At 40.1% G+C, this 17378-nt stretch overlaps 1 protein-coding gene across 32 annotated transcripts in view; it reads right to left on the reverse strand.

The window, feature by feature from the left end:
* Window positions 1–17378, reverse strand: part of Cadps (calcium-dependent secretion activator 1) — a 537366-nt gene that overhangs the window by 119590 nt on the left and 400398 nt on the right. For 20 of the 32 annotated variants that reach the window (XR_011225795.1, XM_069317990.1, XM_069317986.1 and 17 more), the window contains one exon: window positions 525–587. The exons of the other annotated variants lie outside the window; for them this stretch is intronic. Coding sequence is in view for 19 of the 20 variants with exons in the window: in XM_069317990.1 (XP_069174091.1) it covers window positions 525–587 (63 nt within the window). In the remaining variant the exon portion in view is untranslated. The remainder of the gene's footprint in view (window positions 1–524; window positions 588–17378) is intronic. 32 annotated transcript variants of the gene reach the window in all.

The following is a 17378-nucleotide window of genomic DNA, read 5'->3' on the forward strand; positions in this document are numbered from 1 at the left end:
GTAACATTACAGTTCTTACTGTTTATTGTCAATAATTTTGTGTGATTCTTTAGTTACTGATATTTCAGGCTACATATGGAAATTTGTTACACTTAAGTGAAGTAATACAGCTTACTTTCTGAGGCTTGACTGAAGGCATTGATGCTTCTTATATAATGTTAAATAAAGAAAATAGTTTAATATTTATAAATAGAGTGAATGTAATTTGCCTTAATTTTGGTTATGAGGGAAATCAATTTACATGAGGACAATATGTATCAGAGTGCTATTCAGGTATTAGTACCCTCATATACTGAATAATGTCATATTGTCATAGTACTTTTGTCTAAATTTAGTTGGCATATAAAAATCTAATTGTACAAGAGAGTTGCAAATGCTAAACAATTTTGTGTCAAGCAACAGAAAGAGTCTATATAAATAAGTCAGTGAGCAATTCCTTCTAAGGTAAAGGATTGTTTTGTTGAGGTCTCATAATTTTCCTTCTAGATTCAGGCCATTCCTTCTGACAGGCTTCCGGAGGCTACCTGGCGAGGGCCACTGGATCCACTTTTTTTGAGGGTTCCGAGTCCGATGGAGATGGAGGTTTCCTTTAGGGAGATGGTAGAAAGATGCAGGTTTCATTTAAGAGGAAAGATATAGTATAAGGAGGATTTCCTTCAGGGACTGAAAATGTAGCTTTTCACCCAGAAGGTTCAAGGTAACTACCTCAGATTCTGATAGACAAAGAGGATTTAAGAATATGTGTACACAAGATGTAAATTAAAATGATATGGTGATACAAAAACTCATAAAGGTAGTAAACTACTATTGAAATAAGACTTGGATTACATGAAAATAAGTAGAAAAAGCAAACTTAAACAAAAATAACAATTAAAAAAAATAGTACATTACCTTTGAACAATAAAGGTAAACAGGGATCACAAAGGAGTAATTTATTAAATCTCCTTAGATACAGATACTTAATCATGCATTGTGATGAAGTTTGCATTTTAATTATATATATATATATATATATATATATATATATATATATATATATATATATATATATGTCGTACCAAGTAGCCAGAACGCACTTGTCAGCCTACTATGCACGGCCCGATTTGCCTAATAAGCCAAGTTTTCATGAATTAATTGTTTTTCGACTACCTAACCTAACCTAACCTAACTTTTTCGTCTACCTAACCTAACCTAACCTATAAAGATAGACTAGGTTAGGTTAGGTAGGGTTGGTTAGGTTCGGTTATATATCTACGTTAATTTTAACTCCAATAAAAAAAAATTGACCTCATACATAATGAAATGGGTAGCTTTATCATTTCATAAGAAAAAAATTAGAGAAAATATATTAATTCATGAAAACTTGGCTTATTAGGCAAATCGGGCCTTGCATAGTAGGCTGAGAAGTGCGTTCTGGCTACTAGGTACGACATATATATATATATATATATATATATATATATATATATATATATATATATATATATATATATATATATATATATATATATATATATATATAATATAATATTATATCTGGCCCCCTAGACCACCTCTTGGAAGACATAGAAAAATAAAAGAACAAGAAGTAAGCCTGGGTCTCTTCCTTAACCCCTCCAAGTGTGAAGTAGTCACCAACCCAGACATCATAGCTAGCATAAGATCCATCCTGCCAGGAGCCCATATCATTAGGAACAGCACTCTTCTTGGAGCACCCCCCTTGGGTCTAATGCCATTGAGGAGATTCTCGACAAGAAAATCACAGAAGGATGGAAGACAGGATAGGTGACATCGATGCCTATGATGCTTTTTATCTCCTCACTAAATGCCTATTCCTTCCGAGGCTAACCTACTTTCTGAGGTGTGCCCCATCTTACAACAGCCCAAAGCTTGAAGAGTATAACTTCTTACTGAAGACCACGTTAGAAAAAGTTGTCAACCTTTCCCTCAATGACTGTCAGTGGAAACAAGTCACTCTTCCTGTCAGGCTCGGCGGCCTTGGTGTCCGCACTGCCACTCAAATTGCTGTCCCAGCTTTCTTTTCTTCCTCCTCAGCATCAGATGACCTGGTCAAAGAAATTCTACCTGACAACCTGGATGACTCAGCAGGGATCCATGACCCCGACTACTAGGAATTCAACAAAAAGTGAGGTACCATGGCAGACACTGCACTCAGACCAACCATGTTGAAAGCCAAGAAACAATCCAGCTAGGACAGCCCCATTGTAGACAAAGAAGCCACAGCTTTGCTGGAGGCAGCAACAACCCCAGTGATCGTGCACAACTCACAGCTGTGCAGGCCCCCCATACAGGGAATGTCCTTTTGGCAGTGCCTATGATGAAACAGGCACACGTCTTGATTCGCAGCAGCTCCTTACTGTGATCACTCTCCACCTTCCTGCCCCTATTCACACTGTTCATAGGTGTATTTGCGGAGAAACAGATGCAGATGAATAGGGATTGCATGGCCTTCACTGTGGAAAATCAGGCAGTTGGCACTCACGACACAACGAAGTCAGTGACATCACTAAGAGGAGCCTTGCCTCTGCAGAGTGTCCAGCAGAGAGGAAGCCTCGCAATCTATTGAACTGTAACTCTGTTAGCTTTACTGGCCGACTAGATGGAATTACATTACGCCCTTGGGAAATTGGCGGACAATTGGCGTGGGACTATACTTGCGTATCCACCCTGGCAGCCACATACATCAACCTCTATATCGGCCAAGCAGGAGCTGCGGCAACACAGAGAAAGAGACAAGTTAACCAAGTACAGGGAACTAAATCACTGGTACAACTTCACTCCAATAGGATCCGAGATCCTTGGTACATGGGAAAAGAGTGCAAGGAGGTTTCTTAACCACTGCACTGCGCAAAGTGCCTTGAGGCTCTCGATGGATGGTGTGCAACGCACCTTGAGGCTCTCGTAGGTATAGCATAGCATTCAAAACTCCTGCCGATTCACAGGGTTCACATCAGCTTTCACAGGGCTCTCATAAACAGATGCCATTTTTAAAAATAATCGTGGGCAACATTCCCGGGTGTGAGAGCTTTAGTGCTGCATTAGTAACCAAGTCTGGTGCATGCAGCATGAGCTAATAGCACTTCTGTTCAGCTTGTGACCACAGCATTGCTTAAAAATGTAAAAATATATATGTAATTGGTATTATTTAGCCATGATAGTATTACAGAAGACCTGACTGTGATAAAAATGACCAGGATTCTGATAATAGCAGGAGTGTTGTGATAATTAGTGCTGTGCATAGTATGGTGGGAGGAGTAATGCTGAGGGAGGAAGGTAGCATCGTCTACTGACTCTGTGTAGCCACCTGTTATTGTCTGCACTCACCATATCAGCTTAGTGTTTTGCTATGGTGAACACAAATGTAAATACATATATATATAACATGTGTATTAGTGTAATAAAAGCAAAAGGAGTATGTTGAGATGAGCCATTTTGGTGAGGGAGGTGACGTTGTCTACATGACTTGTCATGCTGTGTAGGGTGGCCACTATGCTGTTTGTGCACCATACCTGCTTAGTTGTACAGTTATGGTGAATAAAACATGTATACTTATATATAATGTAATAATACCACAAACAGTATGGTAGGAGGAGGAATATTAGTGCGTCTGGCCTTGAACGAGTGAGGGAAGGAGGCAGCATCAGCTGACTGTGTGTGGCGACCTCTGCTATTGTCTGAACTCACCATATCAGCTTAGTTGTACAGTTATAGTGAATAAAACATGTAGATACTCATATATAATGTCTGTATATAGTGAATAAAAGCAAAAACAATATGGTGGGGGAGGAATGTTGGCAAGTAAGGTGTTATTGAAAGAGGAAAGATGGTGGCATTAGCTGGGTGGTGTGTGGCGGCCACTCCTCGTTGTTTTGACTCACCATACCAACTTAGTGGTTCATTATGGTGAACAAAACATGCAGATACCTATATATATAACCTGTATATATAGTGTAAAAACAACAAAACTATTTGTTTATTGTTTTATGATCATAATTGTTTTGTTGAGGTCTCATAATTTTCCTTCAAGATTCAGGCCATTCCTTCTGACAGGCTTCTGGAGGCTACCTGGCGAGATGTTTTATGGTGTGCATAAAATTATGCACACCATAGTTTTGAGTATAGTGATGATTAGCACATTTTATTATATAAATATATCCCACTATACACTATTGAATAATATTACTGCAAAAAAATAAAATAAAATCAATCAGAGAAATTGAAATAATTAGGTACAGTGTAATAATATCTTTGTGGCAACTCCCACCTGACAGCTCGGGAGGGGGTGTCCACCTCCAACGATTGCTCTGTCAATGCCTCAATTTTGCCAGACTTCCTCACACTATTGCAGACAAAATATGTCACATAAGATTTAGTTTTCCCCCATAGTCAGGAACACAAATGAATACTTCTATAAGAAAAAAAAACACAAATTTTTATTTTTGTTATTTCTTGCGCCTGGGATTGCTGCAGGCTATAATCACAAGAGCAACCCAGGGGTTAAATGTAAAGTGCTCGTAGGCCATTGCTCCCTGTGCTTCTTCGAGAGAACTAGGTTCTGACTCGTGGTTCACGATAGGTATAAGGACTTCTGTGACTGATGACCCCAAACTAATATAGCACATATCAGTTCGGATAGCCTCAGGACACCGACGAGTCTTTCTACAGAAAACTGACCCCAATTATGTTCCTGGTGGTGCAATGTAACAATTCCCATTCTTTGGGACAGGAAACCTTACTTTGGGTTGTATCGAAGACCTCTTTAGGTCGAACTTCTAACCTTCCCAAGATTGCACCCCACAACAATGTTTTGCAAGAAAGCACGAGTAATTAACTGAATTTATCTAACCGTTTAACTGAGCAATGCGCCTGCAGGCCCACGTCTTGGATGTGCTATGCGCCTCCGGGTATTTGTATTTTTCATGTTCCATTCAAAACTCCAGCGGCTACATGGGGTTTACTTCAGCTTCCTCAGGGCTCTTGTAAACAGACGCCATCTTTAAAAAAATCGTGGTCCACATTCCCAGGTGTGAGAGCCTCAGTAGTGAGTGAGCAACCAAGGCCGGCGCATGCAGCATGAGCTCACAGCACTGCTGTTCAGCTTGTAACCATAGCATCGCCTAATAATGTAAAAAATATATATAACTTGAATTATTTAGCCATGATAATATTACAGAAGAGCCTGAGTATGATAATGACTGTGTACAATGTTCAAATATTTGTGATTCAATGCTGTTCACAACATTCACAGCACTAACCACAGCACCACAGCATTATTTCGTCCATCTAGGAATCTTCAAACGACTTCTTAGGTTCCTTTACAAAATAAACTTGTGGTCAATTATGTATTTACAGGATTTAGTGACCAGTATTGTGATAACAGCAGGATTGTGGTGATAATAAGCACTGTGCGTAGTATTGTGGGAGGAGGAATTGTAGTGAGGGAGCGAGGGAGAGAATCGAGGTAGCCTCACTGTGTGTGGCAGCCACTCTTGTTTTGCTCATCATAAAAGTTTAGTGGTTTGCTATGGTGAACACATATGTACATGGGCATATACAATGTGTGTATATACCCATGTACATATGTGTGTAGTATTGTGGGAGGAGGAATTATGGTGAGGGACTGAGGGAGAGAATCGAGGTAGCCTCACTGTGTGTGGCAGCCACTCTTGTTTTGCTCATCACACTAGCTTAGTGGTTCGCTATGGTGAACACATTTGTACATGGGTATATACAATGTGTGTATATAGTGTAGTAACAGCAACAGAAGTATGTTGGGAGGAGCTATTTTGGTGAGGAAGGTGACGCAATTGTAGTATCGTCTGCTGGCTGATGTGTGATTTCTCATGCAGTGTATGGTGGCCACTGTAAAGTTTGGACACAATACCGGCTTACTTGCATAGTTCTGGTGAATAAAACATGTAGATAGGTATACATAACATGCATAAATAGTGTAATACAAACAATAACAGTATGGTGGGAGGAGGAATGTTGGTGAGTAAGATGTTGGAGGAGTGAGGGAGAGACTGGATGTTGGAGGAGTGAGGGTGTGGCAGCTGACACTCGAGGAGTTCTGAGTGTGTTGATGGTGAATGTATATAGTGTGTGATAGTGTATAGTGTGTAAATAGACTGTATATATACATAAATTAGCATGATGCAATGGAAATATGTGCCGGATATGTGTACACATGTGCCATGCATGTAACACAGTGTCTTCGGACAGTACGGATGTTCTACTGCCATAATATAGTGTATGTGTTCATTATACATTGGATTGGCATGTAAAAGCATATAAAATGTATTTGGAACTGTGCGCAGAAAATGAACAAAAATATATTCACAGCAACTCACGCATCTTGCCCCGAGCGCCCTACCGGCCCCGGGGGCGTATGCCATGGGCTACCAGGGAATGATGACGTCACCCATGAACTTACAGACCCCATAGCAGCCAAAGTACGTACAATTTCGACCTTCTGTTACTATACCCATACTCAGGGAAGGGTTTTTGACACTTTCAAAACAGAAAAGAATTTTTTCCAGAGATTTTGTTTCCTGTGCACTGGGGGGGGGGGGGGGGGGTGTCATATTTGGAGGCCGTGCAGTTAAGGGGTTAAGGGCAATCATCTGTTTAGTGGCCTCAATAGGGACAGAATCCAGCAGCATGTTGAAGGTCCCCCCCATTTTCTTGATGATTTTTTAACTGTATTTGGAACTGTAGTAGAAGGTTCCCCCCCCCACACATTTTTCTGATGATTTTTTTTCTAACTTGATTTGGAACTGTAGTAACGTCTTTGCAATTATGGCTTCAGCAGGTAAGTGGCTTTATAGGTTTATTACCCTATTGGTGAAAGAGCATTTCTTGTTTTCTGTCCTACATTGTAGCTTGTTGAAGCTGTTGTGCCTTGTATGTGTTACATTTGACCTTGGTATGGATTAATATCCTCCAACTTATTCAATTTCAGTGGGATTATTAGTCCTGTCATGTTTGGTTTGCAGTGTTAGTCCTGTGGTTCTCAACTATTCCTGGAATGAGAATCATCTTAGTGCTGGGATGATTTTAGTGACTTTGTGTTGAACATTCTCCAAAACAGATATGTCCTGAAGATGAGGTCTCCATACTTGAATACTGTAGTCCAAATGGGGACACACCTGAAATTTGTAGAGTTGAATAACCACTTTCATTTCCTTGAAGTTTTGACTATTCCTAGTGTTTAGTTGGCTTTTTTTTACTACAGCTCCCACCTGTTGTGCAACATTCAATGACTGGTGGATTCTGATCGAAACGCTTTGTGTAATAGTGGCTTTAGGCATTGTATGTACTAGCTCTATCTATAAATTCATCAATATTTGTATCACACATTGTATGTATGTACTTTACCTGAATAAATATTTGAATTTTGAACTTTGAATTTTTGACACCTAGGTCCTTTTCTTCATCAATCTGCTGCATGGTAGTCTTGTTGATTTGATGGTGCATTGTTATGCCCTACATGCAAAGTCATGCAGTTTTCTATATTAAAAATTATTTTCCAGTCTTCCAACCATTTGTGGAGATCATTTTGATCTCTTTGTAAGGCTTCAAAAATAGGGCCTGGCAGTACCCTACCCACCACATTTCTCCAGTCAGAGTCATTTCTATTTAGAACGACCTTTTGCTATCTACATTTTAACTGTTTTATCCATTCAAGTACTTTACCATTTATTCCATGTGCTTGTAATTTCCTTACCAGTATTTCATGTGGTACCTTATCAAAAGCTTTAGAAGTCCACGTGTACTGTACTACGTCTACTGGATGCCTTTGTCGGAATAACTAGTTACCATCTCCGAGAGTATGAGCAAGTTTGTAAGGATTTATTTTTTAACATGAATACATTTTTCAAGAATATGTTCCAGAATAAGTAAGTTTCTTCAGTTTGATATAGAGAAACTACAATAAAAAAAAATAAAAAAAAACAGATGATACCATTTCATATTGACAAATACTATTATAATAGAAACTGGGAAGAATGGTTTTTAAGTCCCATGAAAACTATGCACAGCACCAAGGATGTAAGTAAATAACATTAGCAAAAGGACTTTAGAACAATCATAAGCCATACTTTGATACTAAAGAACCAAGTAAACACTAAAGTAAGAGTCCTATGCAAATGTGGTAAAATTTATGTCTTTAAATACAGGGTGGGAGAGATGTTAAAGTAATTATTTACAGTTTGTCATGCCTAAACTACATCATACAATTGTGTTGTGATGCCAGCACCTATGGAAACATATTAACAAAATGAAAAAGTACAGACATGCAATGAAGTGGATTCCAGAATTAAGAAAAATGAGCTGCAAGAAAATATTTAAGGCTACATACAAGTTTGTAAAAGGATACAAGAAATGTTTTTGAACCAGAAATAAGCAGAAAAGGATATACTGTTTTACCAATTGAGTTGTGTATGGCTGGAATAGACTTTTGAAGAAAGTTATATAGCTAAAACCACTGAAAGTTTTAAAAATATTTATCATAAAATTTACAAGGAAGACTGGACACCACAAACATAGCTCTCTATCTGAAACCACAAATAGGTAATAACAAATAAGTAATAACATATACACACGAAAGAACATAAAAAGAAAACGAGACGCCCTTAGTTGTTGCTCCGTGCAGAAAATCCTGTCATATGGGGTCAGCAGGTTTGGCAACACTGTCCTGCCTACCTGTATGTCATTGCTCTCAGTTGAACGAAAGTAGTGGGATGATAAGGACTGTTGAAGTGTATGTGACGTTCACCTACGAACTGCTTCAGTTATTGTTCTGGCTTCTGGTCAGTGAAGGTACACATGGTGATGATATCCATCGTAGACTACAAAATCTACTGTATATACAGAAATGACATTTCCATCTTTTTGCTTTAATGTATGGGTGAGTGAGACAGCTAAAGAATGGGGCAACAAGTATCGATGTAATATATGCAAGAGTTGCTCCATGATCATGATGTTCCTTCCTTTGGAATGAATGTACTGCCGAACTGTTGGCACAAAACTCAAAGATGTGGGGACTGTCTTTGGAATAATAATGTATCCCACTATACATCACCAGCATTTTGCATGATAAGTATGATTTCAACAGTGTATTGCCTTCATTTGACTCCCTTTATGTATATACAATACACATCATTGCACTGTATATACAGTACAGTACAGTGCTCTGCCATTTCTATTGATCAACTGAGACCAGAACCTGTCTACCATAACCAGAAAATCTAGAGTAATCCTTTATTGAAAAACAAAAATAACAGACGAACGTAATGAAATGCTCCTTTCTGGGTGATCCCAGTGCCTCCCTATCACTGAAATAGCTTCCAATTACTCAGTCACATCAGTCATGAATGTCCTGTTCACCTACAGAGGACCAGAGCCAGAACCTGCACCCCCCCTCCCTGTAACAGTAGAACTGTAATACAGAAGACCATAGATCTAACATGAAATGTATTAGTTCACTAGAAGGGAGGATACGAATTTTATAAAAATATTGAGAGAGAGTTGGTAGTGACCTGAGTGGCAAGCTAGGGTCACCCCTTCCCCAAGGGATTAGACTCATGTGTTCCCCTTCACAAAGGCACAGAGAGCAGGAGACAATTATGATCACTCTCATTGGGGAAACGACCAGAAAGTAGATAAGGCAATATACAGCTGCATGGTTCATGAAAATGAAGCCCTGAATCAGCCAAAAAGCTGCAAAGCAAACACTCAAAATGAAACAGTTCAATCAAAATTGGATATGAAACACCACCCTAGTGTGCATGCCCAGAGCCCTCAACAGGCGGCATCCTGGCTTCAAGCCACTGTCCGGTCAGTCCTGTCGCTGATGCGGCCTCATCCAATCTTCCCGGTCACCTGTCATAGTGAGTCTCACTTCTTTTTTAAACGAGGCAGTCCTTTGGACTTTGTTCTGTGGGGGGCCATTTGCTTGCATATCATTTCTACCTTTTTTGTATTTGCTCACAAACGTGTGTTTACAAGCCTCACTTGTTATATTGACAGTTTATTCTGCACTACGAACTGCTTGTGTTTGGAACAACCCTTCTCTAAGTTCTCATTTAGCATTGCCCCCCTGCACTAACAGTTATTTCTCTGGTGTGTTCTGTTTTTTTTCCAAGAAGCCAGACCACCAGGGTGGAGAGCCACTCTGTTGGTAGTGTATGAGTCATGACTCCTCTACAAGATCCTATAGTTGGTGGCATTCTGTTTAATACATGAGGGATGCACTAGGGTATGTGCACTTACATAGCACTTACGTAGTAGGTACACGGGTACTACTGGGAAGCCTACGAATCTAGAGCAGGGGGACTTTTGGACCTGTAGATTTGTAAACCTCATCCTGGAAAAATTCATGTATCAACACATTAAACAAGCTACGTGGATGAGGGAAGGGGGATGTAACATCCATGCTGGATTTGATATTCACCTGGAAAGAGGAAGAGGTATTTGACATTCAGTACCTTTCCCCTTGGGTAAAAGTGACCATGTCCTTTTGGGAATACAGTATGCCATGTGTTATAATCCAGAAGAGAACGAGGAAAATTAAGAAGTTGAAAAATATGATTTCAAGAGAGGATGCTAATGGGAACTTAGAAAGTTCTTTAATGAATTTGATTGGGAAGACTTACTGTTAAGCAAAAAAGTAAATGTGATTTATGTAAAGTTTTGTGATATACAGGGGTACCTCGGTTTAAGAATTTAATCCATTCCTGGAGACGGTTTGTAACCTGAAAATTCGTAAACCGAAACAAATTTCTTGTAGTCCAGTGAAGACTTCTCTGGAGTACACTCTCTGGCAAGTTTTGCCTGCATACCACTAGGACCTGGTTGTGGCCCCCTGCTTGATTTTTTCATTTTTTTCTTGAAGATTGTTTTTCCCTTCTTTGTAACACTTGTCTGTAGTGACATTGTCATTAATAAGATCAATGCAACAGCCTGCTAAAGCTTTATCTGGGTGATTCTTTTCAGCAAAACTTTGCAGTTCTTCCCATACTGCACACATTTTCTTAATTAATGAGGAAGGGACAGTCTTTACTGCCTCCTCCTCCTTCCCTGAAGATTTGTTATGCTGCCTAGCAATTTCAACAACACGAGTACCATTTTCATGCTTACGAATGATCTCTTGTTTTTCCTCTATGGTCATTCTCACATGTGATTTCTTGCCTTGAACCTTACCACTGGCTTTCTTGGGACCCATGGTGAGATATATAATAACAACATTTTTGGTCAAATAGATAAAAAAAAATTAAAAAAAAAACTGTAAATTGTTGTGAAGAATTCAGGCGGGATAGTCACTTGGCGGGAGGCACTGGTAAATTGAGGCGCGATCGCCGTGCCACCACTCGCTATGTCGGCCGTACGCGTATCAACAAATAACTCGTACCCCGAGGTAAAGTTCGTATCCCGATTCAAATTTTCCAAACAAATCGTGCTCGTAACCCGAAAAGTTTGTAAACATGGGCGTTCGTAAACCGAGGTACCACTGTACAGTATATGATAAAGGCACAAAAAAACAGCATTGAATGTAATGAAATGCCATTTTCTGGGTGAGACCCGAGGCTTCCCAGAGCTATCCAGGCTGATATGGATATATTAAACTCTGGCATCAGAGTGAATGGCACTCTTAGGCCTACGAGGAACCACGAGCCAGAACCTGGCCTCTTCAGAGAGGCATGAGGAGCAATGGCCTACAGAATTGGACATGTGATTTGAAGCATTCTATGTCTGCCATTGACCGGGTCAGGCACCCAGAAAAGTAAGCATCCCAAAACAAACCCCTATTCTGGTTGAAACTACTACTAAAAAGTCTAAAGAATGGACAGAACTCCTCAAAGAAAAACAAGCTAATGAGCATGACTTCACCATGTGCCACACCACTGTCTGCGCAGCTCCCCCCCCCCCTCCATGGGAGGGGGAAGAGGGAGCCCCAGACCCCTCATGCTGGCTACCCACACCTTCAGTTCAAAGGCTGGATGTCAAAAATACACGACAAAAATGCCGACCAGAGGGAGGGAGGGAGAGATGCCAGGGAGCTTCCGGGTCTTGCCTAGAAAATGGTGTTTCATTACATTCAACGTGGGTTTTCTGGGGGGAGCCCCTTCGGCTCCCCGAAGCTACTTCACCAAAGAGAAGGAAAAGAGGGACGCACCTGGGAGGCATATGCCACGCCCAACTCAAATCGAAAGCAAGACAACCAACGGTACTGAAGGACCCAGCAAACAATCCGAGAAACCCGAACCCAGCACAGGAAAGAAGGAAAACTGGGGCAACCCAAAGTGTGACCCTGGATACAGAAGCCGAGGCGCTCAAACAGCGGCAGAGAGCTGCAATCGGACACAAAATATGATGCACCCCTGGCCCATCCAACCAAGCATTCATCACAGAAAAGGAGGAGACAACCACAACTGAACAAACCAAACACCAGAGCCAAAAGAGCAGAAACCCCTGCGGCAGAGGAGAGCATGAATCTCCCCGACCCGCCCGCCCCCCCCTCAAGGCCAACGCCAACAGGAAAAGAGCTGGAAAGAACAATCCTGAACCAAACGGGACTCCTCAAACCGAGAGGAAGAGATAGGAAAGCACCCAGTCCAATGACCAGAACAGCTTCACCTATGGGCAGCACATGAGCAGCCCATAGGTGAAACAATGAATGAGACAGCTTGCGATGCAGCCCAGAAGGAACTTCAATGCCGAAAGCAAGCTGCAGCAGCCCCACCAGCGCTGCACTGATAGATAAATGAGGGCAGTAATCAGAGGCAATGTATCGGAGTGGAGAAACATCACAAGTGGAGTACCACAGGGTTCAGTTCTTGCACCGGCAATGTTCATTGTCTACATAAATGATCTAACAGTTGGTATACAGAATTATATGAACATGTTTGCTGATGATGCTAAGATAATAGGAAGGATAAGAAACTTAGATGATTGTCATGCCCTTCAAGAAGACCTGGATAAAATAAGCATATGGAGCACCACTTGGCAAATGGAATTAAATGTGAATAAATGCCATGTTATGGAATGTGGAATAGGAAAACATAGACCCCACACAACCTATAAATTATGTGAGAAATCTTTAAAGAATTCTAATAAGGAATAAGATCTAGGGGTGGTTATCTTGAGATTATTTCAGGGCTTAGTGTCCCCGCGGCCCGGTCCTCGACCAGGCCTCCACCCCCAGGAAGCAGCCCATGATAGCTGACTAACTCCCAGGTACCTATTTACTGCTAGGTAACAGGGGCATCAGAGTGAAAGAAACTCTACCCATCGTTTCTCGCTGGCGCCCGGGATCAAACCCAGGACCACAGGATTACGCGTCCAGTGTTCTGTCCGCTCAGCCGCCAGCTCCCTTAGTTCTAGATAGAAAACTATCACCTATCACCCTTGGATCTTGATAGAAAACTATTACCTGAGGACCACATAAAGAACATTGTACGAGGAGCCTATGCCACGCTTTCTAACTTTAGAATTGCTTTTAAATACACGGATGGCGAAATATTAAAGAAATTGTTCACGACTTTTTTTAGGCCAAAGCTAGAATATGCAGTGGTTATGTGGTGCCCATATCTTAAGAAGCACATCAACAAACTGGAAAAGGTGCAAAGACATGCTACCAAGTGGCTCCCAGAACTGAAGAGCAAGAGCTACGAGAAGTAGTTAGAGGCATTAAATATGCCAAAACTAGAAGACAGAAGAAAAAGAGGTGATATGATCACTAAGTACAAAATAGTAACAGGAATTGATAAAATCGATAGGGAAGATTTCCTGAGACCTGGAACTTTAAGAACAAGAGGTCATAGATTTAAACTAGTTAAACAAAGAAGCCAAAGAAATATAAGAAAATTCACTTTCGCAAACAGAGTGGTAGACGGTTGGAACAAGTTAAGTGAGAAGGTGGTGGAGGCCAAAACTGTCAGTAGCTTCAAAGCGTTATATGACAAAGAGTGCTGGGAAGACGGGACACCACCAGCGTAGCTCTCATCCTGTAACTACATTTAGGTAATTACAATACAAGGCGACAGAATGCGGCAGATGATGATGGACCTGAAACAACCACAAGAGAATGGACAAGACAACCTTTACAGAAAGCCAAGTACACCTACTAAGGGACCAAAAAAAGGAATGCAAGGACCGTCAGGAAACTCCATATCGCCACAGAGATGAAGCACGCAGGTGGAGCACCATTAACAAACCACCTGTACACGTACACCCATACGAAGATGTACCCTCATTGTGTCAACACCTGCATCAGAGGTGCTCCAGCCAGTCCATCTAATTACCCAAATTTACTCAAAGCTACCCAAAGCTTCCTAGCATTACATAAGTAATGAAGAAAAATGATATATTTACTCACTACGTATATTCTTGGTGTTGAATGTAGAACATGAAAAAATATATTTTTAATCAAAAATAATACAAATTTATAATGAAATTAGACGAAACTAAGTGGCATGAGAGGCTATAGGAAGTCGACAATCCAAGCGACAATGTTGTGGAGCTACTTATCCAAGATGAACAAATTATTCAAGATATATTGTTGCCTAGAGGGTATATTAAGTTGGGCTTGGATAGGTTAGGTTTAGTTAGGTTAGGTTATGTTTGGGTAAGTTGGTTAGGTTAGGTTTGGAAGGTAAAGGAGGCTCATATGCTAGCAAACATTGTCGCTTGGACCATCGACTTGCTTTGGCATCACCAGCTTCTTATTTCCATCTAATTTCATTATTAAATGATACTTTTTTCAAAGTAAAAATATGTTTCTCATGTACTACATTCAGCATCAACATTATAATGAATAAGTATATCATATTTATTCATTACTAACGTAATGCTAGGAAGCTTTGTGTAGGTTTGAGTAAGTTTGGGTAGCTTTGGGTAATTAGACGGACCCGCTCCAGCATATTTCAATAATCCTAAGTATTGTAGTACAGGTTGATGATAGTGAGTGGTGTTCCAAGGAACAGAAAGGTGTAGTGCTTTTGAAAAATAGGTGAGATAACACGAATGTGCCAAGGGAAGTGAAAAAATTGGATGAGAAAAAGGTGCCCTAGTGTTTACAGCGGTCCGTCTAATTACCACAAGCTACACAAGCTTCAGAAAGCTTCCTGGCAATACGTTAGTAATGAATAAATATGATATATTTACTCATTATAATGTTGGTGCTGAATGTACAACACGAAAAAACATAATTTTAATCTGAAAAAGTATCTTTTTATAAAGAAATTAGGCGAAAATAAAAAGCTGGTGACGCCAAATCAAGTCGACGATCCAAGCGTCGGTTAGGTTAGGTTAGGTTTGGTTTGGTTAAGTTACGTTAGGTTAGGTTAGGTTAGGTTAGGTTAGGATAGGTTAGGTAAGGATAGGTAAGGATAGGTTATGATAGGTTAGGTTAGGTTAGGTTAGGTTAGGTTAGGTCAGCCTAACCTAACATATCATATTTATTCATTACTAACGTATTGCCAGGAAGCTTTCTGAAGCTTGTGTAGCTTGTGGTAGCTTGTGGTAATTAGACAGACCCGTTTACAGTGCCGATAACAACATTCAAGATGGCCATCAGCAAGAAGGAAAACAAAACAGAACTTGATTTTGGGGGATTCAATGAAGAAAGCATTGATATAAGCAGTCTACACAACAAGTTGGCAAAATTAAATATTATAGTGAACTCTCATGTAGAAATAATCAGTAAATTGAAAGAAAGTAATGACCACTTGAGTAGCAAAGATTTATGTCTTGAGGGTTTAGTTAAAAACTTGTGCAAGAAAAAAAATCAATTGGAAACAAATTGCAGAGCCATGGAAGAGGAAAATAAACTCTAAAAAGTAGCTTTGGAAGAACTTAAAGCAAATTTAAACATAAATGACTACAATAGGTTAGGTAAGGAAATTCAACAGGAGAAACAACTTTTGTCAACACAGATGGAAGAAGTTACACAGGGAATAGAACAGTGCAAGAAGGATATGCAACTCACCTATGCACACGTGGCCAAGGAGAAGGAAAAAATAGAAGAAGCAGTAAAGGAAGCCAAACACTGCAGCAACCAGGATAAAACAAACATTAGGCTGGAAGTGAGAAAGGAATTGGCATCTAACCCGAAGTTGGTGCAAAACACAGTTGATCGAAGTAAGTCTAATAATTTTTTGTTGCAAAGAAAAGGAGATAACATCTAGGTCAGAAAGAGCTGAAGAAGAAACGAGAGTAGTAGATAAAATTGTTGGTCTCGTGGAAGGTCTTACAACCATAGAGAATGTCTCCGAATACAGAAGAATAGGAAAGGTACGTAACTGGGAAAGATCGACCTTTGAGGATCACCCTAAAGAATGCCAAACAGATAGAAGTACTAAGGAATGCTAGAAAATTACAAAGTGATAAGTATGGGAAAGTGTGGTCGTTAAGGCAGACCTTTCAAAAGAAGACAGAGCAAAGCTGAAAATAAACATCGTAGATGCAAAAAGTCTAAATGAGAACAGAAACAAAGAAGAAATCCATTCTTTTTTCTACAAAGTGATGGGGTAGGCAGGCCAGTAAAATGATACAAAAAGGCAAACCAACAAAATTGCTAGAGAAAGGAGTAGTGAAGAATAAGGAGATGGGGAACATGTTCCTCAAAATTGTATACCACCAATGTAGATGAAGTGAGATCGAAGACACTGGAGTTAAGTGATGTAATACAGCTGCAGATGCCAGACATTGTTGCACTCACAGAGACGAAGCTTGAAGATGTTATTTAAAACGAGGTTATATTCTGTAGTGGCTACTCAATTTGGAGACAGGACAGAAAAATTAGGAAAGGCGGTGGCATTGCTATGCTGGTGAAAGAACACCTAAAGGTAACCGAAATAATGATTGCCAATCCACGAGAAGTTGACGTAGCACTAGAGATCTGCCATGAGGATGATAAACTAATGATCATAAATGCATATAGTCCATGACCAAGCAACACTTGGACAAAGGAGGAGTTAGATCATAACAAGAGGATGTTATAACAATAATGAGAGAGATTATAGCGAGAGCGGATAAAGATAGATCATAACTGTTGGTAGTAGGTGACTTTCAACTTGAAATCCATAGATTGGGAAGCATATGAAGCTAGAACAGAGGATTTTGGACCTGTAGATTTGTAGACCTCATCTTGGAAACATTCTTGTATCAACATGTTAAACAAGCTACAAGGATGAGGGAAGAGGTTGTTCCTTCCATGCTAGATTTGATATTTACCAGGAAAGAGGAAGAGGTATTTGACATTCAGTACTTTACTCTCTTGGGTAAAAGTCACCATATCTTTTTTGGAATAAAATATGCAATGCATTATAATCTGGAAGAAAATAAGGAGGTTGAAG

Source organism: Procambarus clarkii, chromosome 89 (genome assembly GCF_040958095.1).
Source record: "Procambarus clarkii isolate CNS0578487 chromosome 89, FALCON_Pclarkii_2.0, whole genome shotgun sequence".
NCBI classification, from domain to species: Eukaryota; Metazoa; Arthropoda; class Malacostraca; order Decapoda; family Cambaridae; genus Procambarus; species Procambarus clarkii.